Source organism: Hemitrygon akajei, chromosome 20, assembly GCF_048418815.1.
Source record: "Hemitrygon akajei chromosome 20, sHemAka1.3, whole genome shotgun sequence".
Classification (NCBI taxonomy): domain Eukaryota; kingdom Metazoa; phylum Chordata; class Chondrichthyes; order Myliobatiformes; family Dasyatidae; genus Hemitrygon; species Hemitrygon akajei.
The window spans coordinates 27,514,807-27,540,082 of NC_133143.1; the positions used below are offsets into that span (position 1 = coordinate 27,514,807).

The following is a 25,276-nucleotide window of genomic DNA, read 5'->3' on the forward strand; positions in this document are numbered from 1 at the left end:
CCCGTATAAAGGCTAGATGCCATGCTCGTGTATGTGATGGACGTCTGTCACTTCTGGTTTCAGTTAGAGGTGGCATTCCCTCAATTTTCCTTTAATAGAGCCTATTCCTTCCCAAGACCAAGAAGACCCTTGGTGCAACCTTGTCTATCCTCCTCTTCAGACAAGATGCCAATACTTCATCCACTGGGAGTTACAGGCATGTAGCCCTCAGCTCACAGCTTGCAACTGAACAACAGCCCATAATGCATCAGTTCCTCCCTGTCCATGTCACATAGCATATTGTTTCATTAACAGGACTTCGGCCTTCTCCCTTTCGCTTGGTTACAGGAAGAAATTGCTTTTGTTTCACCCAGTCTAAATTGAAATGACTGGTATCGTTCATTTTAATTCAAAATGCAATTAAAAACATTACTGCGGATCAGATTCCTGATTTTTTTTGGGCGATTGGCTTTTCCCTCACTAGAGACTTTATCCGTTAGGAAGGAACTTTAATTTGTTTAACTGAAGATGTCAGTCATTGTTGTACAATATTCTATTTGTTTTAGGTTCCTCAAGATAGACTTTGTGTGACTTTCAGAAACAACAATGGCAGTGTAAAATAATTTATTCTAAAGTCAGCCTCGTATTCCATTGCTTGAAATCTGCCATTGTGGAAAGGTGCAGAGAAGTTAATGCCTTTCCACTGACAGCCCATTCACTCTGAGATTCAGAGAACAGAAGTTTCAACTGGGGAAACAGGGAGGAACTTTGACAAATGGTCCCCATTTTCATTGCCTGGGCAATATTGACCATGACTTCAGTCTGCATTACTCTGGTCAAATCCCTCAGACTCTCCTTCCTCTTTAGAACACGCTGGTTGAAATCTATTTCTTTCTCTGTAAGATTTTGGTCAACTGTCCTAACACGCTTCTGGGATCTTTTAAAGGTAGCATGCAAGTACAGGAAGTCATTTTTGGGTATACTATTAGTTAGCCCTTCATTGCAGTAACACTTAGAACTATGCCCCATCGTATTAGCCATTTTAACCCTGGGAAGAAGCCTCTGGTTATCCACACGATCAATGCCTCTCATCATCTTATATAACTCCATCAGGTCACCTCTCCATCCTCTGTCACTCCAAGGAGAAAAGGCCAAGTTCACTCAAGCTATTCTGACAACCATCCTGGCTGTCCTTACGTTCTTGTCCACACCTGACCTACTTTCCACAGACACAAAGGTTGGACGGATTGCGACAAAGAGTTTGAGGGTTCTGTGAATTGTTGCAAAATTGTACCACAAGTTGAGCTTAAAACTTACAACATTCTACAAAGAAGATGGAATATTTATCCATTGTCGAACCACAAACCAGTCACTCTTCACAGCAGTATCCCACCAACATATCAAATAGCAGATATTTTAAAACACTCATCAAATTTAGGAGGCTGTGATCTTTTGTGTTCCTTAAAGCAAAAATAAGTCACACTATTTTAACAATGCAAGGACTTCAATTTGATGACATTACACAACATAAAGATCACACTTTGCTGTAAGATATGGATTAGTCTAAATGTGTACCAGCACTGACCTTATTGAAGTCTTCAGATGTCGCTCTCATTTCTTTCCAAGTCTTATTCAGCAGTTGGATGCAGATGCAGAAGAACTCCTCAAATGAGCGATCGTGTGTGAAAAACATGGGATGGAATTCATTGCAGGTGTCACTAGCTGCGGGGTTGGACAGGAACGGGAGGTTAGTGAATAGGAAATGCTGAAGTAGCTGAAGAGAACTGAATAGAGGAGGGGAGGAGATCAATGAGAGTTAAAGAGATGATATTGATCAAGTATGAGAGGAACACAGAACATAGAAATCTACAGCCCCTTCAGCCCACAATGTTGTGCCGACCATGTAACCTACTCTAGAAACTGCCTAGAATTTCCCTACCACATAGCTCCGTGTACCTATTTAAGTGTCTCTTAAAAGACCCTATTATATCTGCCTCCACCACCGTCACCGGCAGTGCATTCCATATACCCACCACTTTCTGTGTGAAAAACTTACTTCTGACGTCCCTCTGTACCTACTTCCAAGCACCTTAAAACTATGCCCCCTTGCATAGCCATTTCAGTCCTAGGAAAAAGCCTCTGGCTATCCACACGATCAATGTCTCTCATCATCTTATACACCTCTATCAGGTCACCTCTCATCCTCTGTCACTCCAAGGAGAAAAGGCCAAGTTCACTCAACCTATTCTCATAAAGCATGCTCTCCAATCCTGACAACCTCCTTGTAAATCTCCTCTGCACTCTCTCAACAGTGTCTACATCCATCCTATAGGGAAGTGACCAGAACTGAACATAGTACTCCAAGTGGGGTCCAACTAAGGTCTTGTATAGCCGTAACATTGCCTCACGGCTCTTGAACTCAAACCCACGATAGATAGATAGATACTTTATTCATCCCCATGGGGAAATTCAACTTTTTTCCAATGTCCCATACACTTGTTGTAGCAAAACTAATTACATACATATATAATTACATTATATAATTGATGGGGAGGAGAGTGAAGAAAATTGAGGGTGATGGGTTGAGGGTAAAGGGCTTGATGAAAGAAGGAAAGGAAGGAGAGAGAACTGAAGATAGATGTGGGGAGATATAATGGAAGAGTGGAGGGAAGAGATTTGAAATAAGACATCAAACATCAGATGGCACAAAGGAGATGTGTTAGAAGGGTAGTAGGGAAGAGAGGAAAGGAATTTTAAAGTTTGTGGATAGAAACAAGACTAATATTGCACAGGACTGAAAGGTGGAGAGCAGGAAGGAATGAAGACAAGAAAGGCTCTGAAGGGCAAGGATAAAACATATTACACCCACAATTGACAAATTTGAAAGATTAGGCCATGATTGTCAACATACTCGCTTTGAGTGAAAACACAGAGTCGCAACAAAAGTCCACACCCTCAAAACACAAATAGATGTGGTAGTGTGGGTCATTTATCAGATGGTTACATCACTCTGTGCCTCTTTGAAAAAATGAATTCCTCATATTAGTTGTAATAACGACTTAAAAATTAGCCCATGGTTTTATCTTGGTCTGGTAATCTGCCATGACTAGGTGAACCATGTTCCAATTTTACCAGGTGGAATGCTGTGATTCCTTTAGTGCCTTTTCACGAAACCATTTATTTTTCCCTGTAAACCACAAATCAAAGCTTTGGAAAGCATCTCCACGGACATGTGGTTTGGATTTTGGAAGACATCCAGGCGAGGGATAACTCTGGCATTCCATGAATCCGCCAAAGAGCATTCAGTAAATACCCTACAGCCAGCAGAAACAACTAATTCCAATCCTCTGTGCACAGTGGTTAATATAAACCATACAATCTCCTCAGCAAAGCCAAAAGTACTTCAATTTTCACATTACAGCACATTGGCAATTCCACATGCAGCAGCAAACGGCAATGGAACACTCCCTAAACTTTTCAATTCTGGCATTAATTAGTTCAGTAAATAAAATAAATAACGTTTTATCATATTCTTCCTTTCATAATCAAAAAGGTATCACTCGGTCTTTTACAGTGAATAACGCACTTTGAGCTCAATCACCTTTAAAATCACAAAGATAGAGAGCAGTGCCATGACATCATGATATTGGTGGGGAGATAAAAACATTGACCCAGGTTAAAACTGTGTTCCAGAACTTTCTGAACACAGAATCCCAGCATACTTCCAGTCTCCTCTGTTTTCTCTCGAGTTTGCCCAGTGGAATTTTGTTGTGACTACACTTCAGAGTGGACCCACTGACAGTTTAGCACTTTAGGTCATCTAAAGGAGATGAGGAGGAAATGTGGAAGTTATTTTTCTCTCAATTGCCTCAGAGTGAGGGAGAGGTACAGCATGAAACCAGGCCCTTCAGCCCATCCAGTCTCTCCCCCCCCTCCATTTACACTAATGCTACACAAATCCCATTTTTGTTCCCCTCACTTTCTCAGCTCCTCACTCATTTGACTACTAGCCTACACATTGACAGTGCCATCTCACCTCCCAATCCACGAGTATTTCGGGATGTGTGAGGAAACCGGAGCATCCAGAGGAGACTTCCACAGTCACAGAGCCACCAAGGTACTGAATAGTTAAGCTGAAAGTTCCCTGCTTCTTGGAACCTTCTTGTACAGGCCCTCAGTTGGAGGTAATCAACCAAGGAGATGTAGCTGGACATGGAGAGCAAGCAATTGGCCAGGCAACAGGCTTTCCTTCTCCATATAGCTGATGAATTCAAAGGAATGGCACAGCCCAACACCGTCTGGCACCAGAGGTGTCACAGGAGTTGCCAGTCAGCGTTGAACTCAACATTGGACTCCCTTAGCGACTCGTGCTCTGCATTCTTCCTGGGGGTTTACTCGTGAAACCTTCCCCATGAGTGGGTGTAGCCACAAGGCAGCAGAGGTTGATGACCCCCGTTTGCCCAAAGTTTTAAGGTGCTAGTAACCCCTTCTCCTGTCAGTGGAAACTGTTCCACTGAGCTTAGTAGCTAAGCCACATGTGAAGGCCACGCTGGACTTGGTTGTAAGAGGCTCTTTGAGATGTACACCATTGGAAGCATTTAATAGGTAGTGGGAGCTTGCCCCTACCACCTCTCCCAGCTATGACACCCTTAGGAAACTAGAACAACCCTCTTAAAGACGGGGATAAAATGGTTAAGTTTTATTCACCAACTGGTTACTCCCTGCTTGGCCCAGGAGTCGCTACTGCTACAAATCCAAAAGGATTTCCAACATGTCATTCATGGCAAAATTTGCCAGTATTGCCAAGACAGTCAATCTACCTCAATCAGAACAGCCACTCCAATCATCAGTCTTTACTGGTCAGATCATCCAGGATTCCTCATGTCTATTCAAAATTAGTTAATGCGGCTCTTCCAAATGGAGCGGCACAGTAGTGCAGTGGTCAGCACAACACTTTACAGTAGCAAGGTTCAATTCCCGCTGCTGTCTGTAGGAAGTTTGTACATTCTCCCCGTGACTGCTGGCGTTTCCTCTGGTTCTATACCCACCCCCCACAGTCCAAAGACGTACTGGTTGGTAGGGTCATTGGTGATTGCAAATTGCCCTGTGATTAGGCTAAGATTAAATCGAGGGACTGCCGGGAGGCATGGCTCAAAGGGCCTGCTCCAGGCTGTTTCTCAATAAGTAAGTAAATAAGATTTTAAAAACCACCTCTGGTGCAGCCTAATTTCAGCCCCTCCATCAGGCAAGATGCTGTGCTCCAGCACAGGCTGAACCCACGACCTTCTAAGTCAGGGCTGGAAATAGTGCCACGTAGTCAGGCTGACACATCTTTGTGAGCAATGAGATTGATGTGCCCACACCTCCAGCATCTACAGCATCATTAGCTCATCGTGGACATCTGATACCGCTCCAAGCTACCTCTTTTCACATGAATCAAACTGCTGACCATAAAGATATAAAACAGGATTTACCCCATTTCCCTAACGTACTAAAGATTACTCTACGGTGAATGAAATCTAGAACTGCAGCTGCTGTAAGCGTAAAATACAAATAGAAACTGCTGGAAATACTCAGCATTGCCACAGCAAGCTTTGGACCACAGTTCTGACAAAGGATTATCGATCTAAACTTTAACGGTGCTTCTCATTCCATGGACATTGTCTGACCTCCTAAGCGTTCCAGCATTTGCTGGCTTTATTTTGATACTCTGTGGGTTACCACAGCTGAAATTTTAATGGCAATCTTAACACAAAATATAAATCTCACAAGACAACTTCACTCACAAATGTTGTCCTCAAATGACCCGTTAACCCGCCCCATATCTCTCAAGGGCCCAAGACCAGAGCTTATCATATTTATCCTAATCAAAAAATTTCTGGTGCTGATAGAATAGAATATTAAGTGAAGTTTGATGTGCAAAGTATTGCTGGAAACCTCAAGAGATAAGGCTACTGTTCCATTTGAACAGAAGTGGAAGCAGTAAATCTTTCATTACAGGATTATCAGATTTCCCTAGCACTATGCAATAAATTCCCCACATGAAGAACATACCAGTCAAGGTGTTTATTTCTTCATTCCTATTTTTAACTCAACTTGAAAATGTCTTGCAACACTGGGAATAACAATGGAGCAGGTCTTTCACTGCCCTGGGTATGCCTGTGTCTTTGAAAATAGCCGTACCTGACCCCCTTGTGTTTTTGAATCACTATTATCCAAATTAAAACCAATACATACTCTTTCGCTTCCTTCTTTTCAAACTGAAAGGTATTCTACCAAAAACTAAAGGAAACGATTTTGCAAATTTAAAGGATCAAAATCAGAATCAAGTTTAATATCACTGGTATATGTCGCAAATTTTTTTGCTTTGCGGCAGCAGTACATTGTAATGCATAGTAATAAAAAACTATAAATTACAATAAGAAATATATATTTAAAAATTTAAATTAGTGAAAAAAGAGAGCAAAGGAAAAAAAAGAAATGGTGAGGTAGTGTTCATGAGTTCATTGTCCATTTAGAAATCTGATGGCGGAGACAAAGAAGTTGACCTTGAAACGTTGAGTATGTGCCCACAGGCTCCTGTACCTCCTCCTCAATGGTAGCAACAAGAAGAGGGGGTGATGGATGATGGTGGTTCTTAATGATGGATGCTACCTTTTTAAGGCATCGCCGTTTGAAGGTGGTCCTCCATGCTGGGAGGCTGGTTCCCATTATGATGCTGGCTGAGTTTACAACTTTCTGCAGCTTTTTACGATCCTGTGCAATGGCCCCTCTGTACCAAACGGTGATGCGACGAGTTAGGATGCTCTCCATGGTTTATCTGTAGAAATCGCCAAGATTCTTTGGTGACAAACCGTCTCATCAACTCCTAGTGAAACATAGCCAAGGTCGTGTTTTCTTTGTAACTGCATCGATCTCTTGGGGCCAGGATAGATCCTCAGAGATTCTGGCATCCAAGTTCTTGAAACTGCTCATCCTTTCCACTGCTGATTCCTCGAAGAGGACTGCGTGTGTTCCCTCGACTCCCCCTTCCTCAAGCCTACAATCAATTCCTTGATCCTACTGATGTCAAGTGCACAAGGCTGTTGTTGCGACAACACTCAACCAGCTGATCGTCTCACTCCTGTGCGCTGCCTTGTCACCATCTGAGATACTGCCAAGCATAGCCGTGTCATCAGATGGTGTTTGAGCTGTGCCGTGGGTGTAGAGAGAGGGTAGAGCAATGCAGCGAGCTAAGCATGCATCCTTCTGGTGCACCAGTGCTGGTGGTCAGAGATGTTACTTCCAATCCGCTCTGAATGTGGGCACCTGGTGAGGAAGTCAGGGACCCAAGTTGCAGAGGGAGGTACAGAGCTGCAGAATTTGAACTGAGGGAATGATTGTGTGGAACACTGAGCTGTAATCAATAAACAGCTGCCTGAAAAATAAACAAACAAACAAACAAACAAACAGCTGCCTGATGGAGGCATTGCTGTTATCCAAGTGATCCAACGCGGAGTGAAGAGCCAGTGAGATTGCATCCGCTGCAGACCTTTAGTGGAGAGAGGCGAACTGCAGTGGGTACTGGTCCTTGCTTAAGTCAGGAGCAGATTCTGGCCGTGACCAACCTCTCAAAGCACTTCATCACAGCAGACGTGAGTGCACTGAACGATTGTCATTGAGGCAGCTCACCCTGCTCTTCTTGGGCACTGGAATGATTATTGTCCTTTTGAAACATGTGGGAACCTCCAACTGTAGCAGTAAGACTCCTGCCAGTTGGCTGGCACAGGTTTTCAATGCCCTACCAGGTGCACCATCAGGGTCTGACACCTTGCAAGGGTTTAGCCGCTTGAAAGAAGTTCTGACATCAGCCTCTGAGACAGAGATAACAGGATCACCGGATGCTGCAGGGATTTGCACAGATTTAATTTTATTCTCGCTTTCAAAGTGTGCATAAAAGGCATTGAGTTCATCTGGGAGTGAAGCGTCACAGCCATTCATGATGTGAAGTTTTACCTTGTAGGAATAACGGCCTGCAAATCCTGCCAGAGCTAATGTCCGTCCGATTCCATCTCTCGCTTCACTTGGAATTGTTTTTTTTTGGGATAGAGCTCGACACTGTACAAATATTGCACATTGCCTGATGTAATTTTCTCATTGTGAACATTTGTATCCAGCACCTTGAAAAAGTATACGTTACCAACTGGATATTATAGCCAACACCCAAGTCATTATTTTGCATCAATTTGAGTATATGCGTGATGTCAGCGGATTGCAGGGGTGGCATCATGGTTAAAAATGGCAAAGTAGTTGGAGTGAGCAGATCAGCCAGTAGTGGTGGGGGGGAATATTACATAAAATTACTGAGGGAGACTAGAATTCACATTTATCAAGGATTCATCAAGGATTTCTTAAAGGGTTGTGTTTCGTAGAATAGTTACAGCGTGCAAGGAAGCCACTTGGTACACCAAGCCCATACCAGTGCTATAGAAGAGTAACCCAGCTAATCCTATTTTCTCACCAGCAAATTCTGCCTATTTGGACACATACTGAGATCCCTTAAAAATGCTATAATTGAATCTGCCTCCCCTGCTCCTCCGGCAGGCAATCCCAGACACCAATGACACCTTGTCAAAACAAGTCTTCCTTCGTCTCACTTTTAGCTCAGCTGAAAGGTCTCAACCCGAAATGCCAACTGTCCATTTGTTGCCTGAGCCGCTGGTGAGCAGCTCCGATTTCCAGCATCTGCGGTCTCGTGTGTCTCACTTTTAGTTCTTTTGTCATCATTCTACGCCCACTGGTTCTTGATCCCCAACCAATGGGAACAGTTTCTCCCATACCTTTTATGACCTCAATCACAAGAGTAACCCCAACTTCGCCAGTCTGTCTAAGTTACTGAAGTTCCTCAACCATGGACTTGTGTGCATATGGTGTGTACGCTGCCCAGAACTGGACACAGTACTTCTGCTGAAAGTATCCTGTGTTTTGTGAAGATTCTCCCAGACATCTCGAGCTCCATGCTTATGTTATAAAGCCCAAGTACGTGCGGCTGTTCAGATGCCTATTTAGCCAGAATGAACATTAAGCAGCAGATAGCATAATGAACCAGGGGTGTACGTTGAGAGCTCAGGCTGTGTTCGCAGGAACACGGCTGGTGCTGGAGAATGTCACGATAGCACTGTGTATGTTGTGATGAGTTACCCTCAGCGCTGCTGTGAGAGAGACCTGGCACCAGCCTCTACCCTCTCCCCTGCTGTGCTCTGCTGTGTGTTGGGCATCCTGGATGCCAGGGGTACCTGGCACGAATCTCTGCCCTCAGCTAGCAGTGGCACGGCGATGGAATGCCCACAGCTCGGTGCGCAGTGTCTGCCTGAGGACGAGAGTTGGCTCACCTGGCACACGGCGTGGAGATGGAGTCATTCGGGCTGATCCGGCCAGCGCGGGCCGCTGCTGGTGACTGGCGGCAGGTATTCCATGGATCCCAGCGTGTCTCTCATTACCTCCTCTTGCCGGTGATGGAAGATGCCATCTCCACCCACTGCTCTGTTTGGCTGCACAGCTCTCCCCTAACCCTGAGATGTCTTTATTGCACATCCTTGGCAATGTTTCTCACTCACCACAGCAGGCCAAGGTGCAGCCCTGACCCCCACAACTCAGTGCTGGGTGGCTGCATCATTGATTCTGGCCCAGGCCAAAAAAAACAGCCTGTTTTTTGACTCCTCCAGTGCGTTCAACACCATCCGCCCTGCTCTGTTGGGTGAGAAGCTGACAGTGATGCAGGTGGATGCTTCCCTGGTGTCATGGATTATTGATTACCTGACTAGCAGACCACAGTACGTGCGCTTGCAACACTGTGTGTCAGACAGAATGGTCAGCAGCACTGGGGCTCCACAGGGGACTGTCCTGTCTCCCTTTCTCTTCATCATCTGCACCTCGGACTTCAGCTACAACACAGAGTCTTGCCATCTTCAGAAGTTTTCTGATGACTCTGCCATAGTTGGATGCATCAGCAAGGGAGATGAGGCTGAGTACAGGGCGACGGTGGGAAACTTTGTCACATGGTGTGAGCAGAATCATCTGCAGCTTAATGTGAAAAAGACTAAGGAGCTGGTGTGGATCTGAGGAGGGCTAAGGCACCGGTGACCCCTGTTTCCATCCAAGGGGTCAGTGTGGACATGGTGGAGGATTACAAATACCTGGGGATACGAATGGACAATAAACTGGACTGGTCAAAGAACACTGAGGCTGTCTACAAGAAGGGTCAGAGCCGTCTCTATTTCCTGAGGAGACTGAGGTCCTTTAACATCTGCCGGATGATGCTGAGGATGTTCTATGAGGCTGTGATGGCCAGTGCTATCATGTTTGCTGTTGTGTGCTGGGGCAGCAGGCTGAGGGTAGCAGACACCAACAGAATCAACAAACTTATTCATAAAGCCAGTGATGTTGTGGGGGTGGAACTGGACTCTCTGATGGTGGTGTCTGAAAAGAGGATGCTGTCCAAGTTGCATGCCATCTTGGACAATGACTCCCATCCACTCCATAATGTACTGGTTAGGCACAGGAGTACATTCAGCCAGAGACTCATTCCACCGAGATGTAACACTGAGTGTCATAGGAAGTCATTCCTACCTGTGGCCATCAAACTTTACAACTCCTCCCTCGGAGTGTCAGACACCCTGAGCCGATAGGCTGGTCCTGGACTTGTTTCCACTTGGCATGATTAACTTATTATTTAATTATTTATGGTTTTATATTGCTATATTTCTTCACTATTCGTGGTTGGTGCGGCTGTAATGAAACCCAATTTCCCTCGGGATCAATAAAGTATGTCTGTCTGTCTGTCACCAACACTACGGTTTGCATTCTATAACTATAACACTATGTTCTGTTTTCTTTTTACTACCTTGACATAATTCTGGATGTATAATCTCCCTGGATTGCACACAAAGCAACAGCTTTTCACGTAGCAAAATCTGAATCAGGTTGGTTACTATCACTGACATACACTCAATGGCAACTTTATTAAGTACATGCTCGTTAATGCAAATATCTAATCAGCCAATTATGTGCCAGCAACTCAAACCAGAAAAACATGCAGACATGGTCAAGAGATTCCGTTTTTGCTCAGAACGAACATCAGACTGGGGAAGAAATATGATCTAAATGATTTTGACAATGGATAGATTGTTGGTGCCAGAGTGTTTTAAGTATCCCAGAGACTGATGATCTCCTGGGATTTTCTTGCACAACAGACACAAAAGAAACATCCAGTGAGTGGCTGTTGCTGACGATCAACTCGGGTGCACCTCAGGGGTGTGTGCTTAACCCACTGCTCCACTCTCTATATACACGACTGTGTATCTAGGCATAATTCAAACACCATCTATAAATTTGCTGACGATACAACCATTGTTGGTAGAATCTCAGGTGGTGACAAGAGGGCATACAGGAGTGATATGCCAACAAGTGGAGTGGTGTCGCAGCAACAATCCGGTACTCAAAGTCAGTGAGACGAAAGAGCTGCTTGTGGACTTCAGGAAGGGTAAGACGAAGGAACACATACCAATCCTCATAGAGGGATCAGAAGTGGAGAGAGTGAGCAGCTTCAAGTTCCTTGGTGTCAAGATCTCTGAGGATCTAACCTGATCCCAACATATTGATGTAGTTATAAAGAAGGCAAGATAGAGGCTATACTTTATTAGGAGTTTGAAGAGATTTGGCATGTCAACAAATACACTCAAAAACAGTAAGGATTTCTAATTGTCCTTACCCCGTGGGTCTTCAGATCCTGGTTTTTGGAAAATCTCTGCTCCCTTCGCATTTCTCCAGAAATATCCTTCAAGTAGGGCCACAGTCAGCATCGACTGTTTGGGCCAAAGGGTCTGCACTCGTGCTGTAATCTCCATGATTATATTGCTGTTAGCAAAGAATGTCTCCTTTTATGAAACCAGATCAGGGGGTCCTGGACTGAAGTTTCTGATTGACAAGAGCTTCACCCGGTCCTTACAACTTGGCTTCAAAATGCCGCCAGTCCCCCCAGCTCCCTCCTCGCGGGTCCAAAGTCTGTCATCAGTGTACGTGAATCAGCATCCAAGCCAACAATGCTGCTCTTTGTAAAGTGGATTCAATGCAAGCTCATCTGATTGCAGTACAATAAAAAATGGCCTTTGAGTTCAAGGGAACATTTCTATTTTGGGAGAAATTCTATTTTGGAAAAATCTTTTTGACACTGCACCTACCATTCCTGTACTGACACAATTTGGCAAAATAACAGTAGTTGGTTAAAAACAGTTTTAAGGCAAGCTATGAATAGTAGATTAAATGGATTCAGGCTAAGGATCAAGAATACAGAAAGAGATAAAGAAAAATATTGTCATAGATATATCGTAAAAAATGCTACACACACACAAGCACAATGCTCAAAAGAAGGGAAAATAACAGCCATAGCAAGCCGGTGAGGAATAACTGTATTGTCTTTGCCAGCTTGAATAGTAGGAAGTGGGAATTAAGTACACACCATACATTGACAGCAATACCTTCAGGCATTAGGCAGCTAACGTTTCAGTGATTAAAACATTAATGTTCAACAAGATAAACTACACCAAGCAAAGGGAAAAGTCGGATGCTCAGGCCATGTCTGAGATAAGCAAATGAAACAGACTATTTCTCATGTTAACAGCGCTCAAACCAATAACAAGAGTAGTAGATTAGAGCTGCAATCAGATTGATCAGGTCGAAAGGATTTGCTGAAACCATGGCTGTTAAACTGAAAAGCAGCATACAAAGGTCATTTGATGCTAATAAGACTTCATAATCCTATTCTCTGTAATTTAGGCTCAAAAAACGTACTCAAAATTCAAAGTAAATTTTATTATCCGAGTACATATATATCATATACAATCTTGAGATCCATTTTCTTGTGGGCATTCTCAATAAACCTATAGATTAACCATAACAGAATCAATGAAAGATTGCCCAACTAGGGCTTTCGAACAGAGTGCAGAAGGCAGCAAACTGTGCAAATGAAGAAACAATAATAATAACCTCTATAAAGGAAAATGCTAGTTGCATTATATTTGTACCAGGAAATTACGGTAAGTTCCTCAAATTGTACAAATATTTAAAGAACATGTGATTCATAGATAATGTTTAAATGAGGTGGTGTGGCCCTGGGCTGCTAGGCTCAGTACATGGGAATAAACATTTGGCACTGCTCGAGGTTGCACACATAGTAACTGCAGCAATAACACACAATAGCCTTGCTTTGCAATCTAATAGCAAATTTACAGCGGAAAGGGAGCCTGATTCTCGAGTCCACAGCCTGCCTAATACTCCAGAGGCCACTTCAGCCTCAGTCTGACCTTGACCTTTGATTTACACTTTGCATTAGAATAGAAGACATTTGAAGATCTTTCAACTTTGATACTCCCAAGGGCCTATAATACATTCAAAGCTAAGTCTGATAGATTTCTGGAATCCAGGGAAGTGGACCTGAGGCAGAAGGCCAGCCACTATTAATGGAGGGATAGTGCTGGGTCAGGAAGCCATTTGCACCACACTCACACACAAAACAATCAAAGGCTGAGGTCACTGAGATTATTTAGGCTCACAATCACGCTAAAAAAAGTTTTTTGTCTTAACTGGCCAACAAACTCGGTATAAAAAAATCTTTGTCCATCAAGCAGCAATTGTGACTTCAAAACAAGGCCTTGAAACAATACCAGGCCTTTTGTGGCCTCTGAACAACCTGAAGCACTGATAAATGGACTGATAATATTCCATTATAGCATGGAAATGAGCTTCCTAACAGCAAGGTCCTACAAAGATCAAAGCGGTAACATTTAGGTCATTTGTTTTTACAGCAAAATTAGTTAAGGATAAATACCGACCAGGGCATTGGGCAGAATCTTCCATCTTTTTCTCATGAGATCTTTTACACTAGTGCGATCACGCAAGTCGAGCAAGATGTTCCTAAGAGGTCGTCGATGGGTGGGTCCTCTGGTGACTCTAGAGGCCAATCCAGGATCCACATATTCTGGTGCAGTGTGGACACGAGTAAGTGGGATCTGTGGTCAGGTCTTTTGGTTGTTCAGTCTTTCCTTTTGCAGCTGCCACTTGTTCTCTGCGGCACAGCGGAGGTTGCTCTCATATAGCACAGCTCCCTCCTGAGCAGATTTCCCTCAAGGAACATCTATTGAGGGCAAAGCTTTCCCAGTTTTTAACATGCAAGGCTGAATTTCTTACGGCTGATTTTGATGTTATTTTTGAAGTGTTTCCTTTGAACACCAGCAGCTTGCTGACCTTTCTTCAACAGGGAGTAAAGGATCTGATTGTGGAGAGACAAGTTCGGCATCCAAACGACATGACCATCCACTGGAGTTGGTGTTGCTTTAACATGGTGGATTTGCTATTCACCATTGACCTCCTCCAGTACGCTGGTGTTAGTGCGCCTGGCTGTCTGGGAGCTTCTCAAAATCTTTTCTAAACGTTCTTAGGTGGTATTGCTTCAGGGCTTTCAGGTGTCTACTGTAGGTGGATCACGATTCAGCTTCTACAACCCCTGTGATGACAGCTCCAACACCGCAGAGCTCCCTCAGTTCAAAGGTCAGTCTCTGAACCAAAAGGCCAACTACTCAAGGCAGCAGAGTGACACAACTAATAGAGCCACTAGCTTACAGCTCTGGTGGCCAGAGTTCAATCCTGACCTCTGGTGCTGTCTGTGTGCAGTCCACACGTTCTCCCTGTGACTCAGGTTTTCTCCTATATCTAAAACAATTATGCTTTAAAATTCTTCCCACATCCTACCAGCTAGGATGGGTGGAAATTAAACTGACATCCTCAGGCTCCCTTCCTAGGCAGAATAAGACCATAGGATATAGGAACAGAAATAGGCCATTCAGCCCATCGAGTCTGCTCCACCATTCCATCATGGCCAATCCCGGTTCCCACTTAACTCCATACACCATATCCTTTGATGCCCTGCCTGATCAGGAAACTATCAGCTTCCGCCTTAAATATACCCACAGACTTGACGTCCACTGCAGTCTGTGGCAGAGCATTCCACAGATTTACTATTCTCTGGTGAGAAAAAAAATCCTCCTTACCTCTGTTCTAAAAGGTCACCCCTCAATTTTGAGGCTGTACCCTCTAGTTCTAGGTATCCCCAACATAGGAAACATCCTCTCCATATCCACCTTATTTAGTCCTTTCAACATTCAGTAGGTTTCAATGAGATCCCCATGCATTCTTCTAAATTCCAGTGAGTACAGGCCCAAAGCTGCCAAACACTACTCATATGTTAACCCCTTCATTCCCAAAATCATCCTCATGAACCTCCTCTGGACTCTCCCCATTGACAACATATCCTTTCTATGATACAGGCCCAAAACTGTTGACAATACTCCAAGTGTGGCCTAATTAGTGCCAACATTATCTCCTTGGTGTTATATTCTATTCCCCTTGAAATAGCATACGCAATAGTCAACAGAATCTTGCTGAGACCCTGGTTATGGCAGCAGAAGATGCCAAGAGACCACATTTATCCTAATTCAATTTCATAAAAGTTGCCTTATGGTCCATTACTGATGGTGCTTCCTGTTCAATGCCTCTGCACCTAGACAGCATCCGTATATGCATGGGGACTTGAGAGCACCTTCTCAAAATACTTATTTCAAACTTCAGCACAAGGGAAAAAGCTCTTTTTAAAGACCTGAAGAGCCTTTGACTGAAAAGGAAAATAAATCATGAACCCACAGCAAATCTGCCAACCAGTGCTTTTATGCACATTAACAATTGCACTGACTTGTTCGTGTAATGAGAAGAACATGCAGCACTGCCTCTTCCCTCTGCTCGACAGTGTCTGATGTCTCCAGACTGACTGCTGTGATCCCCAAGGCACACATCGATTTCACTGAGAAGTCTATTCCCTCAGGGAGCTTTCATTAATTCAAACAATAAAGGGGGTTTTCCAAACCACTTACATTATTCATTAAATGTTAGCTATTGCATTACCTCATAACATCTAAATTTTCCAAACTGTTCAACTATACTCTGAGGCATTCATACCTTGCTTAACTAAGGAAACTAGAAGTATGGAGGATCACTAGTGTAGTGCTTAGTGCAACACTATTTCGCCACTGTCTGTAAGGAGTTTATTCTTTCTCTCCATGAACACATGGGTTTCCTCCAGGTGCTCCAGTTTCCGCCCACGTTCCAAAGACGTATGGTTAGTAGGCAATTGGTCATGCATCTAATTGGATGGCGCGGGCTCGTTTGGCTGGGAGGGCCTGTTTCTTGGCTGTATATCTAGAAATTAAAACTGCTTGCAGTGCTCCAGGTGTAGTCTCAATCTATTTGGTTCTATCTCTGGAAGCAATACAAAAGTCATTGAAAAGAGGATACATTAGGTAGATGCAATGAAAGAACCTGCCTTTGGCAAATCCAGTTAGCTTGGACCCAAGTATATTAACAGTCACAACGCTGGAATCTGCTTGCATATAGCAAGGTGACACAAAAAAAAAAGATGACAAGATGATCTACTTTAGGGATATTGGTTGATGGAGGCAATGTTGGCTAGGAACCAGGGAGATTAACTGTGCTCTTCTTCTAGGAAGCGCCATGAAATCCTTTATGTCCCTTCAAGAGGTCAGTGGGACCTTGGTTCAATTTCTCAGTCCAAAGTCAGTGCAATTGTCATTAATGTTTTTAAGACATTAAAATCCTAACATAGCTCAAGTATTTTATTCACTTTACATCGGAACCACTGCATCCAGTGATATGCAAAATTCACCAGGCTACATGTACAACTTACTGTATAAATGGACATACCTAACTGAAGCGTAATGCTAATTTAACATAAATTCCAAATTAGCCCTTTAGCCCTTGAACTGACCAACTATTCTTCTACCGTTTTAATCACATTGAGTCTAAATAGAGTATTTTTTGGAAAACATTCTTGACGATACAAGCACCATCTATCAAGTGTTTAAGAGTCACAATAGAAGATGACAACTTAGCAATTAACTCCCTGGATCACAAGGAAGCTATATTTGCACCAAGGTTGAAAATATCTCTTATTCTGATGCCTCAGAAGGATAATCTGGAAGAGTTTAGTGCTCCTTCTGAGATTAAAAGAAATATAAAACAACTTTACAATAAAGAAAGGCAAGGTGAAAATAATCCCAACACCTCACTCCCCTCCTTTAGCCCTCGACCAACTCCTAACAATGCCTCTATTCCTTCTTTCTCCCTAATTTGTATGAATCTAAAATTAATCCCAAAATCCAATCTCTGTTGCTGTGTGCAATTCTAGACAAGTTCCACTGTATTTTTCTATTTGCTCCTACAGTCCTGTAAAAAGTCTAAAGCTATTCCAACTGCCCTGGTCTTTCTCCACAGCCTTGAATCACTTCAACATAACACCCTACTCACCGTGACTGAAATACCGATGTACCAACACAGCACCACTCTGACTTTCAGAAATCATGCGCTTTTGTTTCAATGCTCTCAGTAACAGACTGGGCTACGGGCAGCGCTGTCCTAAATCATAAAGTTAGTGATTATCATTTTACTCGCGTTTACATTTTTTGTACTTAGAATAACACGGAAGGTGTGCCCGTGCCTGTTCGTGGGGAACAGTCTCTGATTCTCATCACTTGTTCCTTACTTTCCTTCACTCCTGTAACTCACCATCTGTCAGCTGCCCTTCAATTCTCCTTGCCACTAAACTATACTAAAGAGTGTTTTTTAAAAAATCTTCAGTGGTGATTGATGGAGGTGCCAAATAAAAGAGCTGCTTTGTTTGGACCGCAACAAGTTGTAGGAACCATGGCAAGTGCAGTGAATTTTATCACACCCCAGTCCTGTGCCTTGTAGATTCGAGATTGTTTATTGTGCAAAGGAGAACCAAAGTATTGTTCCTCCAGATCAGATGCAGTGTAAAAAAACAAGCATAAAGAACATAACATTTTTAAAATCACAATAAATAGAAATAGATAAAATTAGGTTATATACATAGTCTGATTGTATGCACATAAAGTGATGGCAGGTACAGGATATCTACACATCTGACAGAAAGTGATAAAGCAGGGGGTGGTAAGGAACATGGTGGGGCAGGTTTATGGGTGAAGGTGTTGATCAGTCTGTTGACTTTGGGGAAGTAACTGTTTTGAGTCTGGTAGTCCTGGTGTGGATGCTGTGTAGCCTTTTCCCCGATGGGAGAGGGATAACCGGTCCATGAGCAAGGTGGGTGGGATCCTTTACGATATTGCTAGCCATTTTCCAGCACCTTTCTCTACATAGCGGGTTTCAGTGATGCTTTGGACAGTTTTAAGTACTTGTTGTAGGAACTCTGTCTGCTGCAGTGCAGCTTCTTAACCACACAGTGACCTAACATGTTGGGATGCCCTCAACCGTGCCGCAACAGAATGCTGTGAGTATGGTTGTGCAGAGTCCAAATCCCTTCAGCCTTCTCGGAAAGTTGATGAGCCTTCTTGAGTGTGGAGGATGTGTTTCGGAACCATGAGGAGGTTGTGCAAGGATGATGGAAAGGCTTTGGGGTGACAGGAGAGTCATTTACCGCAGAGTGCCCAGCCTCTTATGTTGTAGCCACAGTAGTTGTGTGGCAGGGCTAGTTGAATGGTGACCTACTCAGAATGCTGGGAGTGAAGGACACAACAACAACGTCACTGAATGTTAATAGTAGGTGGTTACACTTTCTTTTGGTGGAGGGAGATGGTTGTGTCTGACACTTTAGTTCCTCCACCAACTGTGAAACTTTAATATATTGAAAATGCAAGTATGGTAAAGCTGAAATCTAATTATGAGTTAGACTCCTTTATAGTCCTCATAGGGTTGAACCATATTTCACACTTACTCATTTTTTTTAAATAAAAGATTTAGCATAAATTATCCAAGTCAGATTCAGTGGACTGTGAGATCAAAGCATATTGGTAGGGAATTAGAGACGGCAATAATCTTTTATTTTGTACTTAAATTAAAAAGCTGTGATGCCTCTGTAACACCCTGGTTATGATTTTTATTGCTATGCAGTATTTCGTTTTAGCAGTTCTGTAAGAGCAGTCTGTTCTCTTTTAAGCCCATTTGGGTTTGAGCTGAAGATAAGGGGCTACGTTGCTCAACTCAGGAATGTTGTGTCAGCCACTCAGGATGGTGGAATTGGGAGAAGTTTCTAAAGAACACTGGGCAGAGAGGCTTTTGTGATGGACATTGTTGTGGGTCAAGGTCTTTTTTGGCAGGAGCCGGAAGAAGACAGGAGGGAAGATGGCTGAGGATGCCGTCCCTGTTGCACAAGGTACTTTGTGCAGATGAATGGCTTCAAGGAGGAAGGACACAGATTCCCATTTGAGATGGATTGTGAGCAACTATTCGGAAGGTGCTGTGCATTTTCATGCAGACCATGGCTCCAACGCGCGAGTTAAAGACATCTTCAAGCTGAGTGCCAATTTATGTGTACATTTGGACTGGGTTAACTATAATGGGCCTTTTTTTACTTTTTTCCTACTAACTGATAAAGCTGAAATTTGCAAATATACTTTATAATTGTATGCCGTGGATGATCTGTTATTTCTTATCGATGGCTAATTGCATAGGGCAGTCTTTACAAAGTATTCACACAGGTTGGGGTCTGTGTGATTGAGACATTCCGACCTTCAGGTTTTGATGGGACCAGATTCATACCAACCCTAGACATATGGAGTTCGAGAAAGGTATTTTTCTCACTGCTGAGTTCAATGACTGTAGTGAGGGGCTACCAAGCCACATCTCTAGAGACGCGTGGTTAAAAAGGGGTTTCATGCCTGATGTTTCACCTCCCTCAGTGTTGTGTTTCATCTTACAATGTATTACGAGGATCTCCATAAGCCACCAATAGCGTGTAACAGAGAAATAAGCTAGCAAGCCTTTAAGTGTAGGCTGGAGCTGTATGATCAACCTCAGAGCTTCCAGGGCAGAATTTTTGGCAATGTCACTTTCAAAGATGTCAGGCAGATTCTAGGTATAGTTGCCTATATTTCTATTGTGACTACAAACACTTAAGTAAGTTTCTTTCTTTTTAAGTACAGTGGTTTGCTAAGTCCTTGCCATGTGAAAAGTGCTGTGTAAATGCTAGTATTTATTTTCAGTTGCCTCTCTAACAATGACCAGCTAGAAGATAGATTCTTTGCCATTCAGCTTCCATGTGAAATCTATTGCTGCCCCTTTCTCTGAAATCTCAGATGCAGATAGGAACGTCTCATATTCCAATCCTCACCCTTGTCCAGGCAGTAAATTAACAGAAAGTAATAATAGCAATAACATTCATATTTTTACATAAACCATCTTATATGGAATTGATATCAACAGGTTCCCTCTTTACATGGTAGGTTAACAAATATCAGGGCTTTATTTAGAATGGTAGCATGAAAACTTACGAAGTTCTCCCACTTTGAGGATTTCACACAGCATCCTGGTAAGCTCAATACTGCTCCGACCAAATGGACACTCATGTTTATCTTCCCGACTGCTGTTCTCCAGCACAATCTGTCAGTAACCAGATGAATAGCAAACAGATTACTAAAAATTAAACTTCTGTATTCCAAAATGCCAAACCACAGAGAGGAAAGGAAGGGGTCTGGGATGACTCAATGAATCTCTGGCAATGCAGCCACATCACCTGAAGTGCAGGTAAACCTTGTCTGTAATACATACATAATCCCCTGATTTTAAAGCTCAAGTTTCTAGATCTATTGAATTACATCAACTGAGCAGATGCATATCAGATTTTTGCAGTAGAAGAATCTGGTTACTGTCCTATATTGTTAATTTGAAGATGACTTTTGTTAGAACAAACTTTGGGTTTAGCACAGTTATATTTTGCAAACAACTTTGGCTACCAGTCTTCACATCTGAATATGTATTGTGGATTTAACGGAGTGCAGCTCTGAACAATGGATTCCTGAAAGCCGTGAATCGCAGACCAGACAATGCTGATTAAAATTCACTTGGATGTCTGTGGTGTATGTGCGAATATGGAGGTGTGTACTTTCAGAGAAAACATTGCCCATACTTAGTAAATATGGAATTGTTGTTTGATGTTTAGCACATAAAATACGGAGCTTCACGTTGGGCCAGCAAGACCTTTCAACCAAAAGTGCCTCCGTATGACGCCTACAGTACCTTGTTTTGTCAAATAAAGACGCTGCTTGTATCTACCAGTCACAAACAAGAGAAAATCTGCAGATGCTGGAAATCCAAGCAACAGGCACAAAATGCTGGAGGAACCCAGCAGACCAGGCAGTATCTATGGGGGAAGAAAGTACAGTCGATGCTTTGGGCCGAAACCCTTCTGTAGGATCAGAAGAAAAAAAAGATGAGGAAAGTGATCCTGCCAAAAGATCTCTGTCCGAAATATTCACCTTTTTTTCTTCAGTCCTGCTGAAGGGACTGGGCCCAAAATGTTGACTGCATTCTTTCCCATAGATGCTGCCTGGCCTGCTGAGTTCCTCCAGCATTGTGTGGGTGTTGCTTGTATCTACCAGTACTTCTTTCTGGTGGCTTCATTCACCCAACAATTTTGAATCCCATCACAACAATTTGGAAATTTATATATTTAGACTTACAGTGCGGAACAGGCCCTCCTGGCCTAAGGGCTGTATCACCCAGTGACCCACCAATTAAATACTAGCCTAATCACAGGACAATTTACAATGATCAATTCAGCTACTAACCAGTACATCGTTGGACTGTGGGAGGAAACTGGAACACCCAGAGGAAACCCACACAGTCACGAGGAAACATACAGACAGACAGTACTGGAACTGAACTCCCAACTCTAATCGTGAGCTGTAATGGTGTTGTACTATCCACTATGTCATGGTGGTGCCCCAATTTAATGTATGTATTGAATAAACTTGGAATGAAAATATTAGTATCAGTGAACATGAAGATGAAAGTTCATAGTGGTGGAATCAGGTTCAATGTTCTTGGAGGAATTCTGTTGCCATTGCAGAGTCTGGCCTAGAAACAACTCTAAGATAACAGTAATACGGTTAACTCTTAACTGCACTCTGAAATGCTTTAGAACAGTTAAAGTTCAAGGTCAATTTAGAAAGGACAATAATTGTTGACCTCCCCAGTGATGTCCACATCTGAAAAATGATTAAGTAGGATGGATTCTGCATTGACAATTACAGAAACGTCCCAAGGTGTTTCATAGCGGCAAGGCTAGACTTGGCATCAATCCACAGAGATTGGATTTGAAGGGTAGCCAAAGGAGAAATCAGGAAGGAGGCAAATTAAGAAAGAGGAGGGGGAATTTCAAATACAAGGGAGGGTTTTTACTGAAAATACACAGGGCTGATCACTGACATGAATTAGTCTGAATTTCATTTGGATGCAAATTTACAGACAGCAGAATAGGGGATGCTGAATAGTACAAGATTAGAACTGTTAAATCTAAAGGTAACAAGGCTTGGATGAGGACTTCAGAAGTACAGTACATAAGCTGAGATGGAGTGCAGTTGGGTGATGTTACTGAAGTGGAAATGGCCAGTCAGTGGTGACACAAAGATACACAGTTTGTAGCTCAGCTGAGGCCAAATACAACACCCAAGGTTGTGAAGCATCTGATTCATTTGCAGTTTGGAGCCAGGAAAAAGGATGGGAGAAAAAGAGTTTGCAGTAAGGATTGAAGACCATGGCCAATTTCATTGAAGAAAATGTGAGTTTCTCCAGAACTAGATTTGGACAAACAGTCTGGCAATTTAGGGATAAAGGAAAAATGTGAGCTGGGTGCAGTCAGCACAGATGTGAAAACTGACTTTAATTTTCAGAAGATCGATCTGTAATTGGGCAACGGCAGGGAGAGGCAGGGGTGTTCAACAGAACAAGTGCAGATCCTCTAGAGTCTCCAGAGGAAAGAGAGATAATGTACCCGAGGACTGAAGTGGGCAGGTATGGTCTCTGGAGAATGATGGTGGGCAAACAGGTGATGGAGATGGACAGATCACAATCACATATGGAATCAATAAGTGACATGCACAAAATACCGAAGGAACTCAGCAGGCCAGGCAGCATCTATGGAAAATAGTACAGTCGATGTTTCGGGCCGAGACCCTTCAGCAGGACTGTGTACTCTTTCCCATAGATGCTGCCTGGCTTGCTGAGTTCCTCCAGCATTTTGTGTGTTACTTGGCTTTCCAACATCTGCAGATTTTCTCTTGCTTGTGATTGCATACTTTGGTTTGAGGCGCTTCAGCACTGCAGCAGGGCCAAGCACCTGATTCAGGGGATCTAAGCAGATACTCTGACCAATGCAAGGGCAAGTTTAGGTGACTATAGAACTGCCAGCTTTGCAGTGCATCAAGACCCCTGTGTGTTGGTGTGTTATGTCTTTAACAACGGAATGGTGCAGATAAAGAACAGATTATCACAGCAACTAGTGTTACCTGAACTGTACAACTCTCACCAAGCCTTTATCCCACAGTACTGCAGACAATAGCAGAAAGCTCTGTGCATGTGGCACAAAAAAGGGGAAAGACACACACAAAAAAAAACCACACACAGTCTGCCATATTGAAAACATCGAATAAGTCCTTAATATCTTTCCAGAATCGCACTGATAAATCAAGATTTCAAAATGTGTGTAATTGTTCTCTCTTGGTAGTACGTCATTGCAATCTTCCCTTCAACTGAACAAAGATTAAACTGCCTCAATTACACACGTTCCTGGCAATAAATCTGTGCATATTTTGACAGGCCGTCATCAAATCATTTTATCCAAGTTGCAAATGAGATGGAGATGTAACCGGATACCATAAAGAGACTGCCTTTCAGACTTGCTTTAAGCTCAGCTGGAAATATCAGCTTGCATTCACTTAAAGGAACAAAGGGACCACACCCTGCCACCACCTTCACCATCGGCCACTCCCAAGGGAAGGAAAGACACTGCAGCTCACCTGGTTTCACAAGGCCACAACATGTGACAAGGCCAGGAACTGACCAAGGTCTCACAGCCATCACGGTATTTGAAGCCACACTTTTCTCCCATCCACTCCCTACATTGCATGTGAATTGTGCATAATGTATAATCATTTCGGGCACTGCAATTTACGCTCTAATCAGCCACATCATGTTTGTGAAAGCCCTTGGAAATATCCACTATATATTCAAACCCCCAATGAAAAAACATTACAGGTCAGAGAAGCCTAGCAACCAAACGATCTGTTTGAATCTTTACAAAACTGCAGGAACAAATAATTTGAAGTGAACTCCTGTTAACACATTCACTTCTCAAGGCACCATATCAACCGTGTTTCTTTGCTCAGGCTGTCAGAATGCAAACTAGGGAATTAAAACTGAAAATGTTAGAGATCCTCAGGAGATCATGATGAGCTCACCATAACTTTTTCAACAAAACTCAATGCATTCTGACAAAAAGCCACTAACCTGAGACACACACCTGCCCATTTACCTCCTCCCTCACCTCCAAACAATCCTCCCAGGTGAGGCAACACTACATCTGCAAATTTTTTGGGATTTTCCTACTGTATCTGGTGCTCCTGATGTAGCCTCCTTGACACTGGTGAGACCTGACATAATTCGTTAAGCACTTTTGCTCCCATCCGCCAAAAACAGAATTTCCCAGCGGCCAAATATTTAAATTCCTACCCCCACTCCCATTCTGACATGTCGGTCTACGGCCTTTTCTTTTGCCATGATGAGGCCACACTCAGGGTCGAGGAACAATGCCTCATATTCTGTCTAGGTAATCTCCAACCTGATAAAATAAACATTGATATTTTCTTCCAGTGAAATTTAATTTCCTTCTCCCTTCCCTCTTCAATTCCCCGCTCTGGCCTCTAGCCTCTTCTCCTCACCTGCCTATCATCTCCGCCTGTGGCCCTTCTTCCCTTTCTCCTGTAAGATTCCTTCCTCTCTAGCCCTTTACCTTTCCCAGCCACCTGACTTCATCTATCATCTTCTAGCTATCCTCCTTCCCTTCCCCCCAAACTTTGTATTCTTGTGTTCTACCCCTTCTTGTCCAGTCCTGATGAAGAAGGGGCTTGGCCTGAAATGTCAACTGTTTATTCATTTCCATAAATGCTGCCTGACCTGCTGAGTTCCACCAGCAATTTGTGTGTGTAACTCTCCTTCCTTTTTCATAAATGCTACTTGAACTGCTAGTATTTTCAGCAATTTGTGCTTTTATTTCAGCATTGTGGCAATCCTGACGTTCAGACTTTAGGATGCATTTAACAACACTACGGAAGCAACCGGCTCATATGCCTTTTCATACCAATAATTCGTCTTTCAATTTTTC

The 25,276-nt window shown here is 43.1% G+C and overlaps 1 protein-coding gene across 1 annotated transcript in view; it reads right to left on the reverse strand.

Moving 5' to 3' along the window:
- Window positions 1-25,276, reverse strand: part of elmo1 (engulfment and cell motility 1 (ced-12 homolog, C. elegans)) — a 224,673-nt gene that overhangs the window by 76,863 nt on the left and 122,534 nt on the right. The window contains exons 15-16 of the mRNA XM_073024050.1: window positions 20,388-20,496; window positions 1,565-1,701 (exon numbers count right to left, since the gene is read on the reverse strand). Coding sequence (XP_072880151.1) covers window positions 1,565-1,701; window positions 20,388-20,496 — 246 coding nt within the window. The remainder of the gene's footprint in view (window positions 1-1,564; window positions 1,702-20,387; window positions 20,497-25,276) is intronic.